Here is a 19156-nt window from a genome sequence, read left to right on the forward strand (position 1 = left end):
TAAGTTGTGCGATCTATCAACTTCTTCGATTTTTATCGATAATTTCAAGTTGATTTCATATCGATGATTACAATGATATATCGTTTTGAAGGAAACGCTGAGAAACGTCTGTTTTTTGCATCACTTGCGCCTAAATACATTTATTTCACCAAGTTAAGTCTTAGTTTTTTGATTTTTTGGCTCTTTTTTGAAGCATTGACTGTAATAAATCGATTTAACGATATACATCCATACAATAAAGCCGTTCAATAAAATATCAGAAGAAGCAGATTTATTGTTATTTCGGAACCCAAAAATATTTATTTGTCAAATGATACAAAAAAAGCTAATTAACGATGAGACGTTAAATACTCAAAACAGTATTCAGCGTTGCCCTTGTTTATTATATATTTATGATTAATGTTTACAGGTAAACAAGATGCAGGAATTTCGCCCCAAGTAAAGGCATTTACAACACGTGTTGGTGCGTGCATCAATACGACATTTATAAAGTTTTTACAGTTTTCAATATTTTGTTTGAAGTTTACATTTCAAGTTTAGTTGGGTTAGTTTGGTTAAGTTGAAAGTTAATGAAGATTTTTGTATTGTACAAGTCAATATAACGTTTTATTTAGCTTCATAGATTGCCTGTTTCGAGGTCTTTTTTGGGATGAAGACACAAGGTGATGTCAGGTTGGTTACCTCAAAATGTCTTATTGACTATGGCTCTTCCTGACAATTGCAGCGGTCAGCAATTTTCGGTGTGTATATAAAATATCTCCTTCTATTGAAGATTTGCCTCAATCCAGATCGTTTTTGAGAGTATGAAACGTCTTCTTTCTCATCACCCTAGATTTTATCTTCATTAACTTTTTTCATTATCAATGTCATTACATTCCACATGGCCCATGCTAGTGATTTGGCTTCTTTTCCTTGTTTTTGATATACTGTTTGCTGTCCTCTTTTGACAGTAATTGTTTTCCAAAATTTCTCAGTCTTATTTCCTCCGTAATTGGACATGAGAATATCCAATGGCTCGGTGTTTTGAGTTCATTTTTGCATCAACATTCTTCTTTATCTCCATTTTCGTCTTAACTAAGGTAGAAGTATGAGCCGGCCATAAAACTTAAAGCTTTCCAGCTACTAATGTACCTTCGTCCAAACTTCTTGACGATTGAAAATATTTCGGATCGGTTCGAATCAACCCAGTCCAAGCCATTGCTGTATTCCTCAATCCATTTTGAGCTTATTTCAGCTTATTGTTTTTTTATTGATGTTATATCTTGTTCTTGTGTGGTAGCGTTTTGATGCTGATTAACAAAACAGAAAAGCTTTGTTTTTGTTGCTTCGCTTTTTTTCGCTTGTTTAGATATTATTCGTAGTATAAATTCCCATGGAAGTTCAATTTTCGCGATCGCAAGAGATGTAATGTTGGTCAATGAAGGATTCTGGTGCCATATCTTTTTGATTACCTTTGATGTAAGACGTAAAGCTAGTTCTCTGTATGTTTTTACAGTCAGGTCTTGAAATGTTGATTTAGGTAAACCTCCAATTTGTGAGTAAACCAATGAATAAATTATTAATTTTTTCCATTTGTCCGGAAGTTTTGGCAGTCTATTTCGATTCAGTGTTACATTGTCATAAATGAACTTGATTTAACCAACATGTAACCAAGTATTTTGATGTTGTCTTTTTCAGTAGGTTGAAGCTCATCGAGAGTAACTTTTAAACCGTTTTTGTTATATCCTTTTGGGAATCATGAATTGAGTTTTGCACGGTCCCAGTTCAAGCCGAATCGTTTTTTAATTTTCATTTAAATTTGGCCTGATTTGTTAAGATATTTCTCGACCTATTACTATGATAGAAATATCGTTAGAATACATTGCTGGTTGAATCTTTGTCAGTCCATTTCTTTCAATTCAACTTATAGCGCGTTGGATATGTTATCAAAAGCTTCCCTTACATCGATTTCAAAGAGTGCAATCAATGTACAAAATTCTATCGGAAAAATTAGGTTCGATGTGGTCTTGATAGGGCCGCAAGGGATTTGTTGGATAACTTATGAATATTATTATAATTAACTTGACTTGAATTTAAGGGAGACGTACTCTACTCACCATAAGCTTTCGTTTGATATATATAATAGTTCAATGTATTCTGAATGTGGGCCAAAATCCAACATCGGGCTATTATTAGAATAAAGATTTTTCATTTAATGAACACGTGTTTCCCAAACACCTATGTATTCAGAATCCAGGTTAAAATCAACCCGTTGCATACAATTATAGATGAAGAAGATTTATTGTTATCTCGGAATCCAAAAATATTTATTTGTCAAATGATACAAAAAAAGTTAATTGACGATTAGACGTAAAATAACAACTCTGTACTCAGCGCTGCCCTTGTTTCTTTATTGTTACAAATTAATTAGACGCATACATTGTAAACAGAAACCAGCCTATGTAGCGCAGTGGATAGCGTGTTGGACTTCTAATCCAAAGGTCCGGGGTTCGAATCCCCGCATGGGTGAAATTTTTGTCAATTCCAATGGATTAGACTTCGATTAATTTTTTGCCATACTTGAATTTATGTACAGTATTTACAAATGGTGTTAACTGATTCCAATCACATCTCTTCCTTATTGTAAGGTATGTATTTACCGGCTACCGATTGTGTTGCTGGTTTGCCTGTGAGTTTACTGTCCACTTGATATGACACTGTGTTTGAGGCAAAATTTTTTAAATTTGTCAAAAATTGTGTTTCCTTGAAGACATCTTTCAAGCCTGTGAAAATAGAATGAAAATTTAGAATTAGAATGAACATTTAATTAGAATCAAAAAATGAATCATAACAATGATATTATTCATTTTATTCATCAATAACTGTCGCATTACGGTCATCATTCAGTTTAAATGTCTCTACGTGATGATAAAGATGTTATAATTGTGTATAACATTATGAAATTCAACCTCAAAACCTGAATCATTCACATTCTCTCTTCCCTTTCAAATCTGGATTATCGCCATTGTTTTGATCTAACCGATCTTTTCCATTCTGCTTTTTTCAAGAACAAAATAATAACCATTTCTTTTTCTCTTCCACAGGTTAAAGTTAAAAGTTAATAAATCGTTAACCCAATTATCACTTAAAACCACCCACTTCATTATCTCAACTAATTGCTTCTTTTCATTTTCAATATGAAGATTGAAATCTATTAGGTAAGAACAAGATTGAATATTCAATATTAATGGGTAATAGCATTGTTTTACCAATAATTAGCCTAGATATTTCTTCTTTGATTCCCTTTCACGCCATGGATGCAAAAGTCAATGCTGATTCAAGAATATTATCATCACTATTACCAAATAGGATTTGGTTTGAACAGGCTTGAAACCGATCTAATTGTGATCTAACTATTGATCATTGAAATGATAACTGAAGAGTGCAAGGAAAACACTAAAACCAAACGCATGGAATTCATTTTTTTCACAAAAAAATAGTCAATTTTCCCTGAATGGTTCGTTAGATTTCAGGATAAATTAATTAGTGCAATCATGCTATTTACACAAAACAAATGTATCGTTATGAGTGAAAAATATATACTAATTAGTATTCAGAGAAAAGTCAACAAATCTAAACTAACAATTATAGCCTTGGCCTTCGAGTTAAATTAATCAGAACTAACATTTATTCAAACATCCATTTCAACTTGCAATGTAACTGAATCATCAATACTGAAACGATTTCTTATCATCAGACTGATACTTTTGTTTACAGGTTGGTTAATTATTATTATTGATAAAAATATATTAATGTGCTTATTGGGCTTACCAGTCATTGCTACTGATGAGGCTATGAGGAAGGCACCAATAAAAGTATTGGCTGACGGAGGTTCTTTAAAGAAGGCAATTTGATAAATAAGGACGATAACAATGTTGCATGTTTGTGCTACCGAAACAGGTCCAGCCTTTTCAATTTTGAGAGCAGTCACAAAACAAATGTTGCCCAGGACTCCTGAGATTCCAGAAGCTAAAATGATGAACCATTCAAAGAAACCTCTAGGAAGGGTAAAAGTCTCAGACCATGCAACTGTAATGACACCAAGGATAATACATGCCATGGAGAACCAGAAGCTGGTTATTTCCGTTGATGTCTTCTGTAATTTACGAAGAAAAATATTGGAACACGCAAAGGTTAAGGCTCCACCAAGGGCATAAAGTAGACCCTCCATGTGTTCACCTTTAAGAGATTCAGTTTGGTTGCCAAAAATAGGAATAAAAGAAGGCTTAGAAATGGTTATAACTCCAGCGATTGTCACCACAATGGAAATGACTTCAAAAAAGCCAAAAGGTTCTTTAAGAAAAATGTATGCTAACAAAGCAACAAAAACAGGTGCACTGTAATAAACAGCCGAAGAATCTGTTAATGATATTAAACGGACAGAGGTGTACCAGCAACCCTGATTGACAGCACCAGAAATAGCCCGACCCAGGAGTGACCATTTCTCTTGAGGCGCACCCAGAAAGGATCTTTTATTGTACAGTGAAACTGCACCAAAAAATATGGCTTGGACGGCTGATCTGGTAAAGGGAAATAACAGTGTTAATCATTTTCAACTAAATAATGAGCTATTTTCGTATCTCAATTCCAAGGGAATTTTTTCATGACGTGTGAAAGTTCTAGTTTATTATACATTCGTACACGTATTTTCATTATCTTCAGATTCACATATGAAGCTAATAATTTATGCTACAATCTTGATAACTTGTTATGAATTTTATGAATGAAACTTGCTATACTATTAAGGACTTTAATTGCATTAGATGAAAATAATCTAATAATCACTTCTAATTGATTGCTAATTAGAACTTGTCTGAGGAATGTGTTCCAATCAAACAACCCATTGACCAGATTTTTGTGTTAAGTTACTCTCTTCTTAAGCAAAGGTGGTTACAGTTTAAGTGGATAACTGAAACTGTCACTTAGATTATCTGTCATAAACTAATAGCGATTAAATTGAGGAGATTTAACATTTTATATCAGTCTTATCGTTCATCAATTAATGTATATTAAGATCATTTTCAAATTGATTAACGGTTAAAAGAAACAATTGAGATTTTAAAGCTGTCTTCATGTTCACTTCTAGATTGAATAACTTGAACCTTCAATCAGGATGAAGTTTCTGGACAATTAGTCTTAACCAATGCAGGCTGATTGTCAAAAAATTGATAAAAAATTGATCCATTCTGTTCAAATTATTATACCTCTTCAACTTCATTTTGTCATTAACCTTGACAATTCTAGAACTGAAAATCTGATTTTCTTTTCCTTTCATTACAGATTCAATCAAATTCACCATTGGTGTTATAAAGATGGACTAGGATTGAAAAACGTGGTCAATTGGAAGCCAAAAATTGGAAGCAATTGAATCTCTGAAGCAAAGGCTCAGGCAAATGTCTTGTTATTGAAGTTATTGGTCATTTTCAAGACTAACAAGGAATTGAATATAAAGAAAACTGAGTTTTACCTTAAGGCGAGCACTTCAACAGGATGAATCTTTATAAGTTTAACTGCAGTAACTGCTGTTGACATGAAGAATGCATAAAGAATGGCGAAAAAGATTCCTAAACATGGAACTTTTCTCATCCTATTGATTCGTCCTTTCTTTTTAACTGGTTTATGAATAGCTGATTCTGCTTGTCCAATTATATCAGTCATCTTGGTATTTGTTGCGTTTAAACCGTCAACTTTCACTTCCAACAAATATTTGATTTCCCGTTTAATTACTCTGTTTAATTGAAGAAAAAAGGATTTCTCGATGAATCACTATTCAAAAAAAGTCAACTGAATTGATCAATTGAGGATAAGAAGAAAAAGTGCAACACATTGAACAAAGATGGACACATTTGAAAAGTAACAAGAAAAAGGACAACAAAGGGTTTTGGGTTTCTTTTTTCATCTACTTTTTGCTCCTTTGGTAAACTGACTTTTCTTAGAAACTAAACTTTTCTGTTTCGAATTATGATCGAGATTATCTTTTTGCTTCTGTCAAATGGATAATTAGTCGATTGTTAGACACAAAAGGAGTTAGAGTGAGATTGGAATACAATTAGAATGCGAATGTTGAGTGAAGAAAAGAGATGAAGCAAAGAGAAATAATGGGTTAAAGTGAAAACGGTTGACATACGTCTTTGTGTTTTACTTATCAGGGATGTTTCAGTTCGTTGTTCGCCACTTTGTTCAGTCTTTGGGTTAACATACGACCAGTTTCAACGTCCTTAGAACATTGGAACGAGTTTCAAGAGAACGATGAAGGAAATTGTTGAGGATAAAGTTGGCAGTAAAAAGACTGGCAAAAAAACAAGAGTAACTGCAGTAAACTTAATCTTGTGTTGATTTTACAGACAGTTAATTAAAATGAACTTGATTATTGACTGAATGATTGTTGTGGCGTTGATTAAAAGCACGTTCCAGTAAGTTGATGATGACAGGTAATTTAAATGATTTACCCTGTTTTGACAAAAATTTGGTAAGGAAATGAAAAATCAATGTACAGGTTAGAGTAACAATTGAAAGTGAAGTGTAAAAAACGATTTGTCTCAAAAGCAAAAAACACACACAATGAATATAAAATAGCGGCTAACAAACACTAATGTTATTTGAACAAAATTTAAACACACTTACACACAAATGGTTAGCTGATTAAAGATGAAAATTGATTTCAATGAAAATACAACTTGAATATCTTGTAAAAATCACTGTAAGTAAGTGTTGTTGCTTGCGGCACTGAACGATCAGAAATGATGTTTACGAGGGAAAACAAAGTTGATTATAATAAATATTTATATACTGAAATTATTTCGTTTATCATGATCATCATCTTCATCATTTCCATCATCATCTCTCTCTCATCCTGATCATCATTGTTATACTTTCTCCTAAGCAACTTGTTGTCTCAAAATTGTCATCATATGTTTTTCTGGTTTACCAATTATCATTTCCGAATATCTTTCATCCTCTTCATTTGTTTCTCAATTCACTTACTCAGTGGACGTCATGAAGATTCAGTCGACAATATTATCATTGATATTTCACTTTTTTTGTCTAATAATAAAGAGCAGGGAAGAGAGAGAGAGCAATTTGCCTGATAATTGTTGATAAATCGGGTAAGGTTGAGATAGTCGGAATGGGTGGGATGTTGATTAGTTGAAGAGGAGTTTTCATGCTCATAATTAAATCAAATATGATTAAATATGTAAAGAGGTAGGAGGTGGTGAAGGTGGAGAAGATGATAATGGAAGAGAGAGAGAGATTGATAGACAGAGAAACAGTAGACAGTAAATGAAGAGATGGAATGTCTAACATTCAGTTTTCACCGAAAACGTGATGATTTATCAATTCTGATTAATCAGTCATTGCCATCGATATTACAATTAAAAATCAACAAGCATAAAATCAGTTGTTTTCATTGTAATAAAACACATACATCAATATACACTGGTTTCATTAGGATTGTTATGCATTTAACCCATAATTTTAACCATTTTGAACAAACCATTTGCCTTTTTAAGTCTATTATTTGAATTGTCTGTTGGTTGGCCAATTTCATTACAATCTGATCAAACAATTTAACCAATTGAAGGTTAATTCTTGGTAATGGATTTAGGAAAACAAAGTCAATTGAAAAGGTAATGATAATAGAGATTCAATTTGGACTTTTTGTAGTAAAAAGAAATGCTTTGATGGTGGAAAAATGAAAATGTTAAATTTACAATAATTAACAATGAGTTTGCCATTGATTTGATGGGAAAAATTAACCCCTATTATCTTTGTAAATTGTTGATCATTAGTGCTATTATTATCATCATCATCAAGCTCATCATTAACAACAACATCAACATGATTGTCATTTTGATGATGATAAATTGACTGATCATGAATGTTGATATTTATTTTCATTTTTGAAAATTGTTTCATATCCACTTATCATTGTCACTCAGTGTGATTTGTTTCAATTTAAAAGTGAACGTGTTTAACTGTTTGTCAGCTGGTTGTTATAATGAGATGATACAATCAAATTAAAAGCTATTAAAAAGGTTAAATCAGAGATTTGAATTTAATTTAAAACAAGACACAAATCTAGTTGACACGTTGTAATCACGACATGAAAAAGTGCCAATGAAACAAAACAAAACAAAAAGATGTGAATATGAAACTGAAAAGGCAATTCACCAATAGATAATCAAACGACCTTGTTTTATATGATCACAATTAAAAGTGTAAATGCCTAGATTGTCGCTAATTGTTTCACATCTAATAAGGATCAAGGTATAAAAACTTCCTAATTGTAATTACAAATTGAAAATACCAATTGTTTGCTTGTGAGATAAAAGAAACGACAAATTAATGTACAAATGTACACTTTTCAAAGTCACAATCAGTATGGATATTGAATAACTTATTTATTAATCATGAAAAATCTGCCGACACCAATTCATCATCATAATACCCTAACATCATAATCATCAAAATCACCACAAACCATTAAAATTAAGCTTATAACAAGTCAAAATTAACCAGATTTGGTAACCAGAATAAGGTTGAGTTTGGGTTAACCAGAAGATTTTACTTTCTCTTTGAGATTTTTGATCAAAATTGAAAGCTTTTGATTAGTCAATATTGAAATGGTCATTAGTCTAACAATCAGTTTAACTAACCTTTTTCCTTGTAATAATCGGTTAACATGATTTCGTTGAATACGCTGCGGTAAATGATGATTTTAATGGTGAGATGATTGTTTGTTATTTTGATGACACTTAACACTTTTGTAAATTTATTACTCGATAACATGAATTAGTTACAATTGATCATATATTCACCTGTCTTCTGGTTAAAAACTGGTAAACATTCATGTAAAGGTTCAACACTCTTTCACATCTTACTGGTTCACTTTACTCAATGAGATTGACTCCTCTAACCAAATTGTATATTCAAACTGATTACTTATATCATTGGCACTCTTAACTAATCAACTCTTGGCTGCAATTTAACCAACAATTTAACCAACATCACTAACTACTTTCACAGATTTGAACGTTTTTTGCTTTCATCTAATTTGAGACATAAAAGGTTAACTAGCTTGATAGAGGTGATCAGTGATACTGATCAGTTGATTGAGATAAACAGCTGAAACAATTAAAGTCTCAAATTTTGCCTAAAATCATCATTAAAATGAAAATGAAGAAGCAAAAATTATAATTAGTATTAAGAAATAAGCTGACAAGTTCATTGATAAACAAATATAAATATCAATTGATGTTACAAGTTTACTGTTAATGATTGATTGATAATCAAGCTATTGATGATTCTTGCTATTTCATTTGTTAGACTTTTAATCATCAACAATCAATAATTTGTAATCAAACAAAACAATACGGTTATTCAATGTTAACCATTTGAAGTGTACTTGGTAAGGTGAAAAAAACTGGTTTTCTGGTTTCCCTTTTCTTCTGGGTTAATTGTAATAGACTAAACAAGCCAAATTGGACAATTTATTAATTCATCTGTATTTATAATTGATTGTACTCTGTCTGTATCTACATTATTAAATTACGGTGTTATATCACATGTTTAGACCATTAATATATTAATAATATTGATGTTGATCCAGATTTACTTTTCCTTTGGTTACCAGCATTTTTATATTGACAATCAATTCAATTTTTTATTGGTTGACAGTAAATAAAAGGGTTAATTAGTTGGTGATGAGACAGATTGTTGATCAACAATTAAATGATTGTTTTAAATGATAACACATGAAAATATTATCAAACCAAAAAACAACAATCTTTGATTTGGTAACAAATTGTAAGATTGAATAACACGGCGAGGCACTTATCAAGCTTTTCATTTGTAAAAATAAGTGAAATTACCTTGTTAGAGAAATGTTCAGTTCAATATCCAAGTAATCAGAATGATGATGATCCAGTTTAATACGAATCTAATTTTGTTATCAACACATTAAAAGAGGAAAGAGATGAATGGAAACAATTGAAAGCAAATTAAAATTAACAAAAATTATAATCATAATTACCTTTGAAGTGTTAATTGTAATACCAATAAGATGAATAGGTAATATTATGTAATGATGGGTAACAAATGGCGATTAATTATTACAATGGTTGATGAGATGATGATAATGTAAAAGATGAGATTTGATCGTATTTTTAAAGATATTAATGACGATCATGAATAGGAAGATGATCATGGTAAGTTCAAACTGAACAAAGTATCAAAAATGGTAATAAGTACACGAAAAGTAATTGTCATTGGATGACAATTATTACAATTAATGGTTGCATATTGATTTTTGGTGAAAAGATGCGAGATGTTAACAAATGGTAAAATTGTTATCGACTTTGATTAAATTAAACAAGGAATTGAACAAGGATGGTAGGAATGATGATTATGTTGATGGCGATGATATTGTTGTTGATGACGTTCACTAATCATTTAATTGTATAATGGTGTAAAGGAATGGATATTGATTAACAAAAGAAGTGATTTACCTTGAAAGTAAACTTTGGGTTTGTAGAGGCAATGGAGAAAAGGCATGAAAGCATAAAAAGCATACTGGCTTACCTAAAATTATGCTGGTATTAAAAGCTGTGAACTAGGAAGAGATTTGAAGGATTAAACACTTCCGATGGATTAACTGGTTAATTGTGAATAATCTTAACTCACCATGATAAATTATAATTTTAATTAGTATACATTTTACATTTACATTTAATGATGTTTCAATCAACATTTTCATTTTATAAAGAAAAGGAAAGCATAATGTTATGCTTTGACTCTCTCAATGTTTCTCCCGGTGCCATTTGTTTTGTTTTCACCTTTAACCAGAAAAGAAGCCATTGAAGCTGTTTTTACCCATTTTTTTACCTTCCATGTTTTAATTTTAAAATTGCCATTTTAATTGTGATTATATCTTTATTTGTTATTTTATTTTATTTACCTAGTGTCTGGAGATTATAAAAATATGTAATTGAATAATTAACAGTGTTTAATTTAGTCAACAAATTGTATTTTTCAACCAACCAGCCATGTTATTGTGGTTTCACTTTTCCCGCTCACTTTTTCTTGCTGCTGTGTTAAAATGTAAACAGTCTACAATGTAGATTGGATTGATTTCATCATTTAACTTTCTATCATTATATTAATTACCATCATCTTCACATGGAGCCCTTGAGGTTTGAATAATCAGTTTAATGGTGAAATGAAAGTTGAAATAGTTACAAGAGTTAAATTGTGTTTTAATACTTGGAAAACATCAAAAAGCAAAAGGCTAATTATTGAAATGATCATTAAGGTTGATCATCAACAGAAAGGTTCTAGAGTTTGATTTTTTTCCTTTTTGCCGGAAAGAATGTTGTTTACTAATACTTTACTCGGTTTCAAAGGTCCACAATTTTTAATTACAATTTATTTCTACTTCTATTACTTGAATCTCTCGAATCAGAACTTGAATCAAATCAAAATTCATGTTGATAAGGAAGCAAACAAGCTTTAACTCTGTAAATATTTTTCAACTTTTATTTTTGTTTACTGTTGCCTTTTCTTGCCTTGTCTTGACCATATGTTTAATTATTTTCACAGGTATGTTAATGATTGTGGCCGTGTTCATTTTCATCATCATCATTATTATTATTACTATTATCATTATCAAGGTTGATTAAAAGAGATTTGAGATGGCTTTCAATTCAGTTCAATATACAACGATGATTTTCCTTTGTGCTTTGTCAAAATGAACAGTTGCCAGTTAAACTGACTGAACGAGATGGAAAAAAACCTTGCAATTAAAAGGTTACAAATTAGAATAGGTTTGCTGATTGAATCGACTACTCAACCAATTATTTCAATCACCTGTTTGCTGTTGTTAACGGTTGTCAATACAAAGTGTTGGTCTCACTAGTCCACAAGATCCAGACCATTAATTAACCCAACGTTAACCTCCTAAACATTTACCAGACCAGTTAAAAGCCCAACGCTGTGTTTCATTGGTAAATAAAACTAATCGAGCCATTGATTCTCTACCAAGTTCATAGAGCTGAAAAAACCCTGGCTTCTTATTATTTTGATTTTTGCTAATCAAGACAAATTGTTCGTTAATTTTCGGTAGCAAAATTAAGAGTAATTAAGTGATTTACAGATCGTAATAAGCAGTTAATGAACGTTTACAAATCAAGGAAATCAGCTTGAGTGCTTAACTGACTGGCAAATTGATTTCCAGCTAAACCAGAAATTTTACGCAAAACCAACTCTCAACGCAATTGAATCGCTATGATTTATTTGTACCTCAACTATCCAATGGTATTGATGATCATCTTTTAATTGTAAAACCTTTTCATTAACATCTAATATTAGTATTATTCAACATTCATCTTGTAACTGAAAACTATCACAAGAAGCTCTTCGAAGGTTATTTACACAAGATTTTACCATCAACTGTGAATCATTTCAAAACCTTGTTTACTTTTGATTGTTCAATTTCATTGTTACTTTAATTTCAATGTACATTATTGTTAAATTGTTTAACAACAATTTGAAATACCTAAGAAAGAGTTAAAAATGTCATAAACAAGGTTTCAATCCATCATTTTTTAATATTAACATCAAAATGAACCGAAAAGAAACCCAATTGATAGTTATGATGAAATCAACCATTTAATTACTTTATCATTCATCTGAGAAAATTTATATTGAAACATAAAATGATCATAAAGTAATCCACAATAAATGAAGATCTAGAACATCAGCAGTTATTTAATCAGCTATAATCAGCTTTAATCAATTAAGCAACATATTGATCTAAATTTCAAATGAATCAAGTAATTTGATTCTTTTTTCAAGTGAATTTACTGTAAATTATAGCTTCAGAGTCAGTACAAATGCTTAACCAGATTGCCATTTGATTAACCTTAAAAATTGCGAGATTAAACTCAAAGACGAACAATTTCTGTAACAAACATTCAGTTACGGAATTTTTATCTCAACAAATGGTCAAAATTTCCCAAGATTGATACATTTTGCTTATGATTGATATTCAGAGTAACAGTTTATGGAATTTGAAATTGAAACAAAAAATTTATCCTTGATGATTACAATGGAAATTAATTTCAATGTTGATAACCTTGCTTAATCAACTGCAAGCTGGAAATCAATTGTTACTTGGATTAGCTTGCTCTATCCAATTGTACATAATATGACTGAATTTGTGGGCCTTTTCCAGTTTTGTTGAGAAACTTAAATTGTTCTGATCAACGTTGTTTACTCTAAATTCAATGGCTTTTGATTTCAATTATTTCCGTTGCTTGTTTACTCGTTTAATTGTTATGCATTGTCATCAGCTGACTATTTCATTATGAGATGGCCAATAGAGCCTTTAAGATATTATCGTTGATTGTTGAGCATAAACGATAGTTAAACAGGATGAAAACAAAAAAATCAACACCAACGGAAGCTTGTATGAATCAGAATGATCCGTGGACGGAAATTTATTCAGCGCAATTTGATTATCAAACCTGGTCAACCTTAGCAGCAAACAATTGTGAATTTAAATTGAATGTTACACATAGAGAGAAAGCAGAATTGTTGAATTTCCTTCTGAAATAAGTTTTGATTAAATGATTGAGTAGTGAATTCGCAAGAGGAAACACTTTAAATTAACTCGTACAAATCATTGGAATCCTTTGCATGGTTCGCTTATACGATTGTTGGATTCAAAGAGTTCATGTTGGTGACAGTTGCAAGATGTTGCCTTTGTTGGTAAAGATGATCTTGATTTGGATAATAATATTATAATTATTTCCGTTCAAGATATAAATAATTGTCTTTTGGTGTAAGAAAGCGAGAAAAGTGATTTAGAAACATTAGTTTTTATCAATGTTTCCATAACATGAATGCGTAAAAGCTTTGTGACAGTTCAAGATCTCTGACAATTAATTCTAATGAACGTTTAATGTTCAATTTTAATTTGATCAAGGGCACATTTCGGCTCAATCAGCTATTAACATATTAATAACAAAGTCTTTTTCTTGTGAAATCCAACAATTATACCAATTAATACTTTGATCGGTGCAATCATCGACACAGAAATAGTTGGTTGGAAAAGGTTGGTTTTGTCAGCTTTTTATGTAAAAAAACATCACCATCATCAGCATCTTTTATCTGGTTTACATTAGCTTTATCATTCAATAGCAAGGTGATCATGAATTACAACGAAAGTGTTTTAGGTAAGAAATTTATCGATTGATTAACACTGTTCATCTTGGATGTTCAATAAGTGTTGAAAATATTGGTGATAAGAAACATAACGTTATCATGTGTTTTCCAATGTTTCTCCTCCGATCTCTTGGGTTGAATCCGTAGTCAATTAAAATTTCATAGCCGCAATTTACAGAGTAATTATATTAACTGGATCCTGTATTGGCTGGTTAAGTTGTTATACAATCGATACCGACAAGAATAACGTTTGAATTGTTACTAATGTCTATTGTAGCACTTGTAGGTAAGTAATTTTAGGTGCGAAACCAAAAATAACTTGCAATCAAAAGGAAAATTGATTGTGAGTTAATCACTGAGTTGACTGTTATTAGAGTGAATCATCTAATGAAAGTGAATGAGTAAAAACTTATAAATTATAAATTGCATAAAAAAACTAGAGAAATTATAATAAAATAAGAAAATTTTAATTATTAAAATTTAAAACATTTGAGTTGCTGGATCAATATCAACAAATATGTTGATCTATTACTAATAGTCGAACCAATAGTTGCTGTAGCAATAGACTTGTTGAGTGCTATTTACACGATTTATTTTTAATTATTTGTTTCTCGGAAAATTATTGTTTAACGTTCATTTTGATCTGATTAATTAATTTTATCTACTTTAATGTTTATTTTTAACTAACTAGACTTTTGTTGATGTTTACTAACTTGTTGATTCTTTAAATTGATTAAGTTGTTTTTACGATTTTACGAAAACAATGGATATGATATGGTCAATTAATTTACCAACAAGGATTTTCCAGCTTTTTTGCTACTTTTGTTTTTATTTAGCTCATTTGTTATCTCTATTAATTAATTTCTTTGGACCTAAAATGAGTCGAGTTTTTTTCTGTGTGTGTTCCGAGTGAATAATGATAATTCATAATAGATATTAATGAATATATATACGATGTAATTATTAACTGAAAGTTAATTTTGATTGTCATGTATTGACAAACCAATAATAGACGCAAAAATGCTTAATATTGGCGATATACATTTTACATGTTTAACATCATCATAAAGGTAAGTTAAGAAATTGCAACGTGATGTAACTAACGAATCACTTTTATTGTAATTATTATGATAGGTGTTGAGTCAATTAATCTTGAATTAATTTGATTTATCTTGAGCGGTATGTAATTTGGCGCATACCTTGTTGATAGCATCATAAGAAGCCTGGTTTTGAGTGTTTTTCAACTTGTAAAGCATAGCGATAACCTTTGAAACAATGATGTTCTTGGAGTCATCGTCCTTTTCACGGTCAAGAAGAGTGTCTGAAGCAGCATCTAAAGTTTCAATGGCACTGGCAACCATGTTTAATGTTGGATGTAAACCACCAGAGAAGTTGTTGAGAAGTGCAACAGCGTCTTCAATCATGTCCAAAGCATCAGCTGCTTTGTTAGTCATGTTTCGGATATTTTCATTTTTCAAAACATGGTCTCTGACAGTGTCGGTAGCAACCTTGAGGATAGCTGACCAAGGTCCGTTACCTTCTTTGTCCATCTGCTTTGAAGTTTGGTCTAAAAGAGAAGTAAGAAGTTCTTTTCGTTCACCAACCAAAGAAGTCATAGTTGAGACTAAGCTTGCTCTAGTAGAAGGACCATTGTTGATCAAGTTATCGAGAGAAGGGACGAGTCTTTCAATTCGAGCAATAGCTTTTTTAGCAGCATCAGATTCACCAGCCAAGGAAGCGGTCTTGAGTGTCTTAAGAGCTTGGTTGATCAATTTTCCTACATTTCCATTGTTAGAAGCCTTTTCCCAAGCTGAGGAAAGGGTTGACTGTAAACTTGAAAGACGTTGTTCAAATTCATTTGATGCTTCAGTCAAAAAAGGAAAGTGAAAAAAAAGATTAGACATAAATCATGACAGGATAATTGAAAAATAGATCTCAATTGCAATTGCTTTAAAGATCAGTTTAGTTAGACTTGAGTGAGACTTGACTTACCTGCGCTGGTCAATGTTGCAAAAGCAACGACAGTGATGATGGTAATTGTAACTTTCATGATTTCTGTTCAAGCTTTACTCGATGGATCTAAAGTGACAATGTTTAAACACCAATTAAAATAAAATCAAGAGCATCTGATCATATTTATATTGTTTGCAAAACAAGAAACTGAACTTTATTTTGCGAATCGCATAAACTACGTAAATCTCTCCAGTTTGCAAATCTATAGCCCGTCTGGTCTGTCAATCTAATAATTTTAATGTCAAAATAATATCATGTGATTGATGGAATAACAATGTATTTGTGTTCAATTGATAAAACATCTTGAGATTGGTTTTTATTCCTTGGCTAATTAGAATTAATAATTTAGCGAAATGTGTTAATACTTGATCTAAAATTTCTAATATGTAGATTGAATGTTAAAAGGAATTTGTTAAAGACGTCATCCATCATGCGAATTGAAATACATACGTTGGACAAGATAATGGTTCATTGTCATGACAAATTGTCAAAATTTGCTTATACGATCTCAAATAATGATAATTTGATCTGATTTTGTTTAGTAGTTTCCAGGCTCATTGCAACTCATCAATTTGATTGAAGGAATCGACGCTCATCGTCAAATTCATCCAGGCAAAACAGGTGAAAATGCGAACTAAAATCACGCAAATAATTCTCTCGATTTCAGTATAAAATATGGGTTGATTATCAAGTGAAAAGCTTATTATTGTTGGCATTAAGTCCAGAATACAAACAAATCAAGATTGCACCAGTAATCAATATTAAAAAATGAAGTCATTTTTAATTGTGATAGCTCTTCTCGTCTCAACTGGTAAGTTAATCTTAATTTATATCCACTTCTGATTATATATTATATCTTTCTGATTTCTAATCGTTTTTACTTTACCTTACAGCTTATGTTGGATGTTCATCAAACAGCGAGCTTTTGGACAAATTGGATGACTTGTTGGTCGAAGCTTCCCAAAAGAACAACAAAGCCGCAGTCGATGCTGTTTCAGACGCCATTGACACCGTTGGCTTAGCCCTTCTTCAAATGTCAGGAAAAGATGAATCAACCAAAAACATGTTACAAAGTCACATTGATGTTGTCCGATCAGACTTGAACAAGCTTGAAAAGATGGTTAACCAACAGATTAAAACTCGTGGTTTCTTCTCAGCAGTTGGCGGTGCTTTCAATTTTGTCACATCCAAGGCATCTTTGCTCACCGAAAAGGTCCAAGGCATCTTGTCAAAGGTCGCCCATTCTGGTTTCGGTGGTTTAATCGCCCTTTTCCAGCCTTTCCTTGAAAACGTCATGAACAATCCTCAGCTTAAAAATATGGTTGGAGGTCTTGAGATTGTTACCAAAGCTCTTGAACAATTGAACAAAATGACTGGTGGTATGTTTGAACCATTGAACGCCGTCACCGACATTTTGGCTAACATCGAATCAACCGGTAAATTGTTCGAAGGTATGACTTCAGCCAACTCATCTGATGCCATTGCTGATGCCTTGATCCACACCTTGGTCAATGCTAAGAGTAGCCATGCTCATAAAATTGAAAAGGCATTGGACTATGTTTGTAATGGTGTTGAAGAACAATCATCATAAACATTTAAAAGTATACATCCCTTGATTAGTCGGATTGATTAACAATTTATGTTTTCAAGGCAGATTCGTCTGCATTTACCTCTTGTTGATCAATAAAAGATTTGTAAATTCAATACGCTCTAATATAAACTCATTACCAAAATATTGGTTAATCACTAATCAACTCTTTCAAATATTACAAATCATTCATTTGCTGAACCTATGATACATATCAGCAATCCGTATGAAATAATTTAAATTATTTTTTCTTTTCAACTATTATAAATATAGTTGTTGCGGCACAATAAGTAAAAAGCTAATACTGTGCGAATTGACCTAACATCATTACTATTCTGGTTGCTGAAAAGTTGAAAAATTTTCCGTTTGATATTTTATCACACTATCGCATCTTTATTCCAGTAGCAATTTGACCTTTGCAACAATTGTTTACTGTGAAGACTGAAACATCATCAATTTTCGCAAAAATAACAGGAGATCCAGATGTGTATTTTGATTATTGCATTCAGTTTAAGGAGGAAAATATCCAGACTTTGTTTTTTAATACATCGAGTGAGAATGAAATCTCAAAATAATCTATTAATTCAGTACCACCATTTTGGCTGAGCGGCTGAATATGGGTCCTACTTGAATCTGCACCATTCCGAACCACACACTTTAACTCGGTAATTTTTTTCACACCATCCTTCGCTACTACCGATTGAATAGCTCAATCAAAAATTCGAACTGGTACTGGAACTATATTACAGAATATTACATTATTTTTCTTTATCTTTATTACATCGTTTCATTGTTCAATATTTTCCTTTTCTATGCTTTTAACGTTCGGTGAGGATTGGTGTGGAGTCAAATAGGATCCGTGAACACCTTAAACAGTAAATCTAAAAATTTTGTTGACGCTCCAACTTTTTACCATCTTTAACGAATGAAAACAAGGGAAATACAATAATTATTGATCAAATATGTTGTCAAATTGTCAGAAATGCTAAAAAACATTACTTTGGATAAAGTAGATTAAAATATTATAGCAATATTTACTATTCTGGATTAATTAGGACTCACCATCAGTACAGTTAACAATTTTAATGAAAATAAGTTAATTTTATTTATCGATAGTATCGTAAGCCTTTGTTTTTAGTTTCCTGGAAAGCGCCAATTTTGAAAGTTTTATATTTTGTAATCTTTTACTTTCATCAAACGATACAACTTTCTTGTGTATAATTAGCTTTTCAAAGAAAAGTCGTTTAGCAAAAATTAATGAGCTATTTGTTCAAGTTATCTTTTAATCACTCA

General features: G+C 31.4%; 3 protein-coding genes, 1 long non-coding RNA gene and 1 other non-coding gene across 17 annotated transcripts; 3 read left to right on the plus strand and 2 right to left on the minus strand.

Annotated features, from left to right (window-relative positions):
- Positions 1 to 2336: 2336 nt before the first annotated feature.
- LOC107362946 (solute carrier family 35 member G1-like) lies at positions 2337 to 10865 on the minus strand. 13 transcript variants are annotated; one of them, XM_089267825.1, is made up of 8 exons: positions 10723 to 10865; positions 10621 to 10651; positions 10073 to 10258; positions 9912 to 9979; positions 6167 to 6489; positions 5507 to 5767; positions 3811 to 4559; positions 2337 to 2762 (listed from the first exon to the last, which is right to left on the minus strand). In XM_089267825.1, exons 6-8 carry the CDS (start codon positions 5695 to 5697, stop codon positions 2605 to 2607), a joined length of 1098 nt encoding a protein of 365 aa, XP_089123951.1. In that variant the 5' UTR covers positions 5698 to 5767; positions 6167 to 6489; positions 9912 to 9979; positions 10073 to 10258; positions 10621 to 10651; positions 10723 to 10865; the 3' UTR covers positions 2337 to 2604. The 13 variants fall into 13 exon arrangements, with proteins under 13 accessions (XP_089123951.1, XP_089123950.1, XP_089123954.1 ...); XM_089267824.1 differs by having other exon boundaries at positions 10548 to 10651; XM_089267828.1 differs by lacking the exon at positions 6167 to 6489 and having other exon boundaries at positions 10548 to 10651.
- On the plus strand, positions 2436 to 2508 carry TRNAR-UCU (transfer RNA arginine (anticodon UCU)). Its single transcript has one exon. It is a non-coding gene; the product is annotated as a tRNA-Arg (tRNA).
- Positions 10866 to 11031: 166 nt separating the features above from the next.
- Positions 11032 to 12619, plus strand: LOC149093906 (uncharacterized). Its single transcript, XR_016198875.1, has 2 exons — positions 11032 to 11231; positions 11638 to 12619. It is a non-coding gene; the product is annotated as an uncharacterized LOC149093906 (long non-coding RNA).
- Positions 12620 to 15358: 2739 nt separating this feature from the next.
- LOC107370500 (uncharacterized) lies at positions 15359 to 16359 on the minus strand. The gene is made up of 2 exons (XM_015938491.3): positions 16255 to 16359; positions 15359 to 16126 (listed from the first exon to the last, which is right to left on the minus strand). The coding sequence occupies exons 1-2, from the start codon at positions 16310 to 16312 to the stop codon at positions 15420 to 15422; spliced, it is 765 nt and encodes a 254-aa protein (XP_015793977.2). The 5' UTR covers positions 16313 to 16359; the 3' UTR covers positions 15359 to 15419.
- A 623-nt stretch (positions 16360 to 16982) lies between these two features.
- LOC107370426 (uncharacterized) lies at positions 16983 to 17979 on the plus strand. The gene is made up of 2 exons (XM_015938422.3): positions 16983 to 17086; positions 17169 to 17979. The coding sequence occupies exons 1-2, from the start codon at positions 17044 to 17046 to the stop codon at positions 17864 to 17866; spliced, it is 741 nt and encodes a 246-aa protein (XP_015793908.1). The 5' UTR covers positions 16983 to 17043; the 3' UTR covers positions 17867 to 17979.
- The last annotated feature ends 1177 nt before the right edge of the window (positions 17980 to 19156 follow it).

The sequence above is a fragment of the Tetranychus urticae genome, chromosome 2, assembly GCF_039701765.1.
Source record: "Tetranychus urticae isolate SD_2017Ah chromosome 2, NJAU_TeUrti_SD_1.0, whole genome shotgun sequence".
NCBI lineage: Eukaryota > Metazoa > Arthropoda > Arachnida > Trombidiformes > Tetranychidae > Tetranychus > Tetranychus urticae.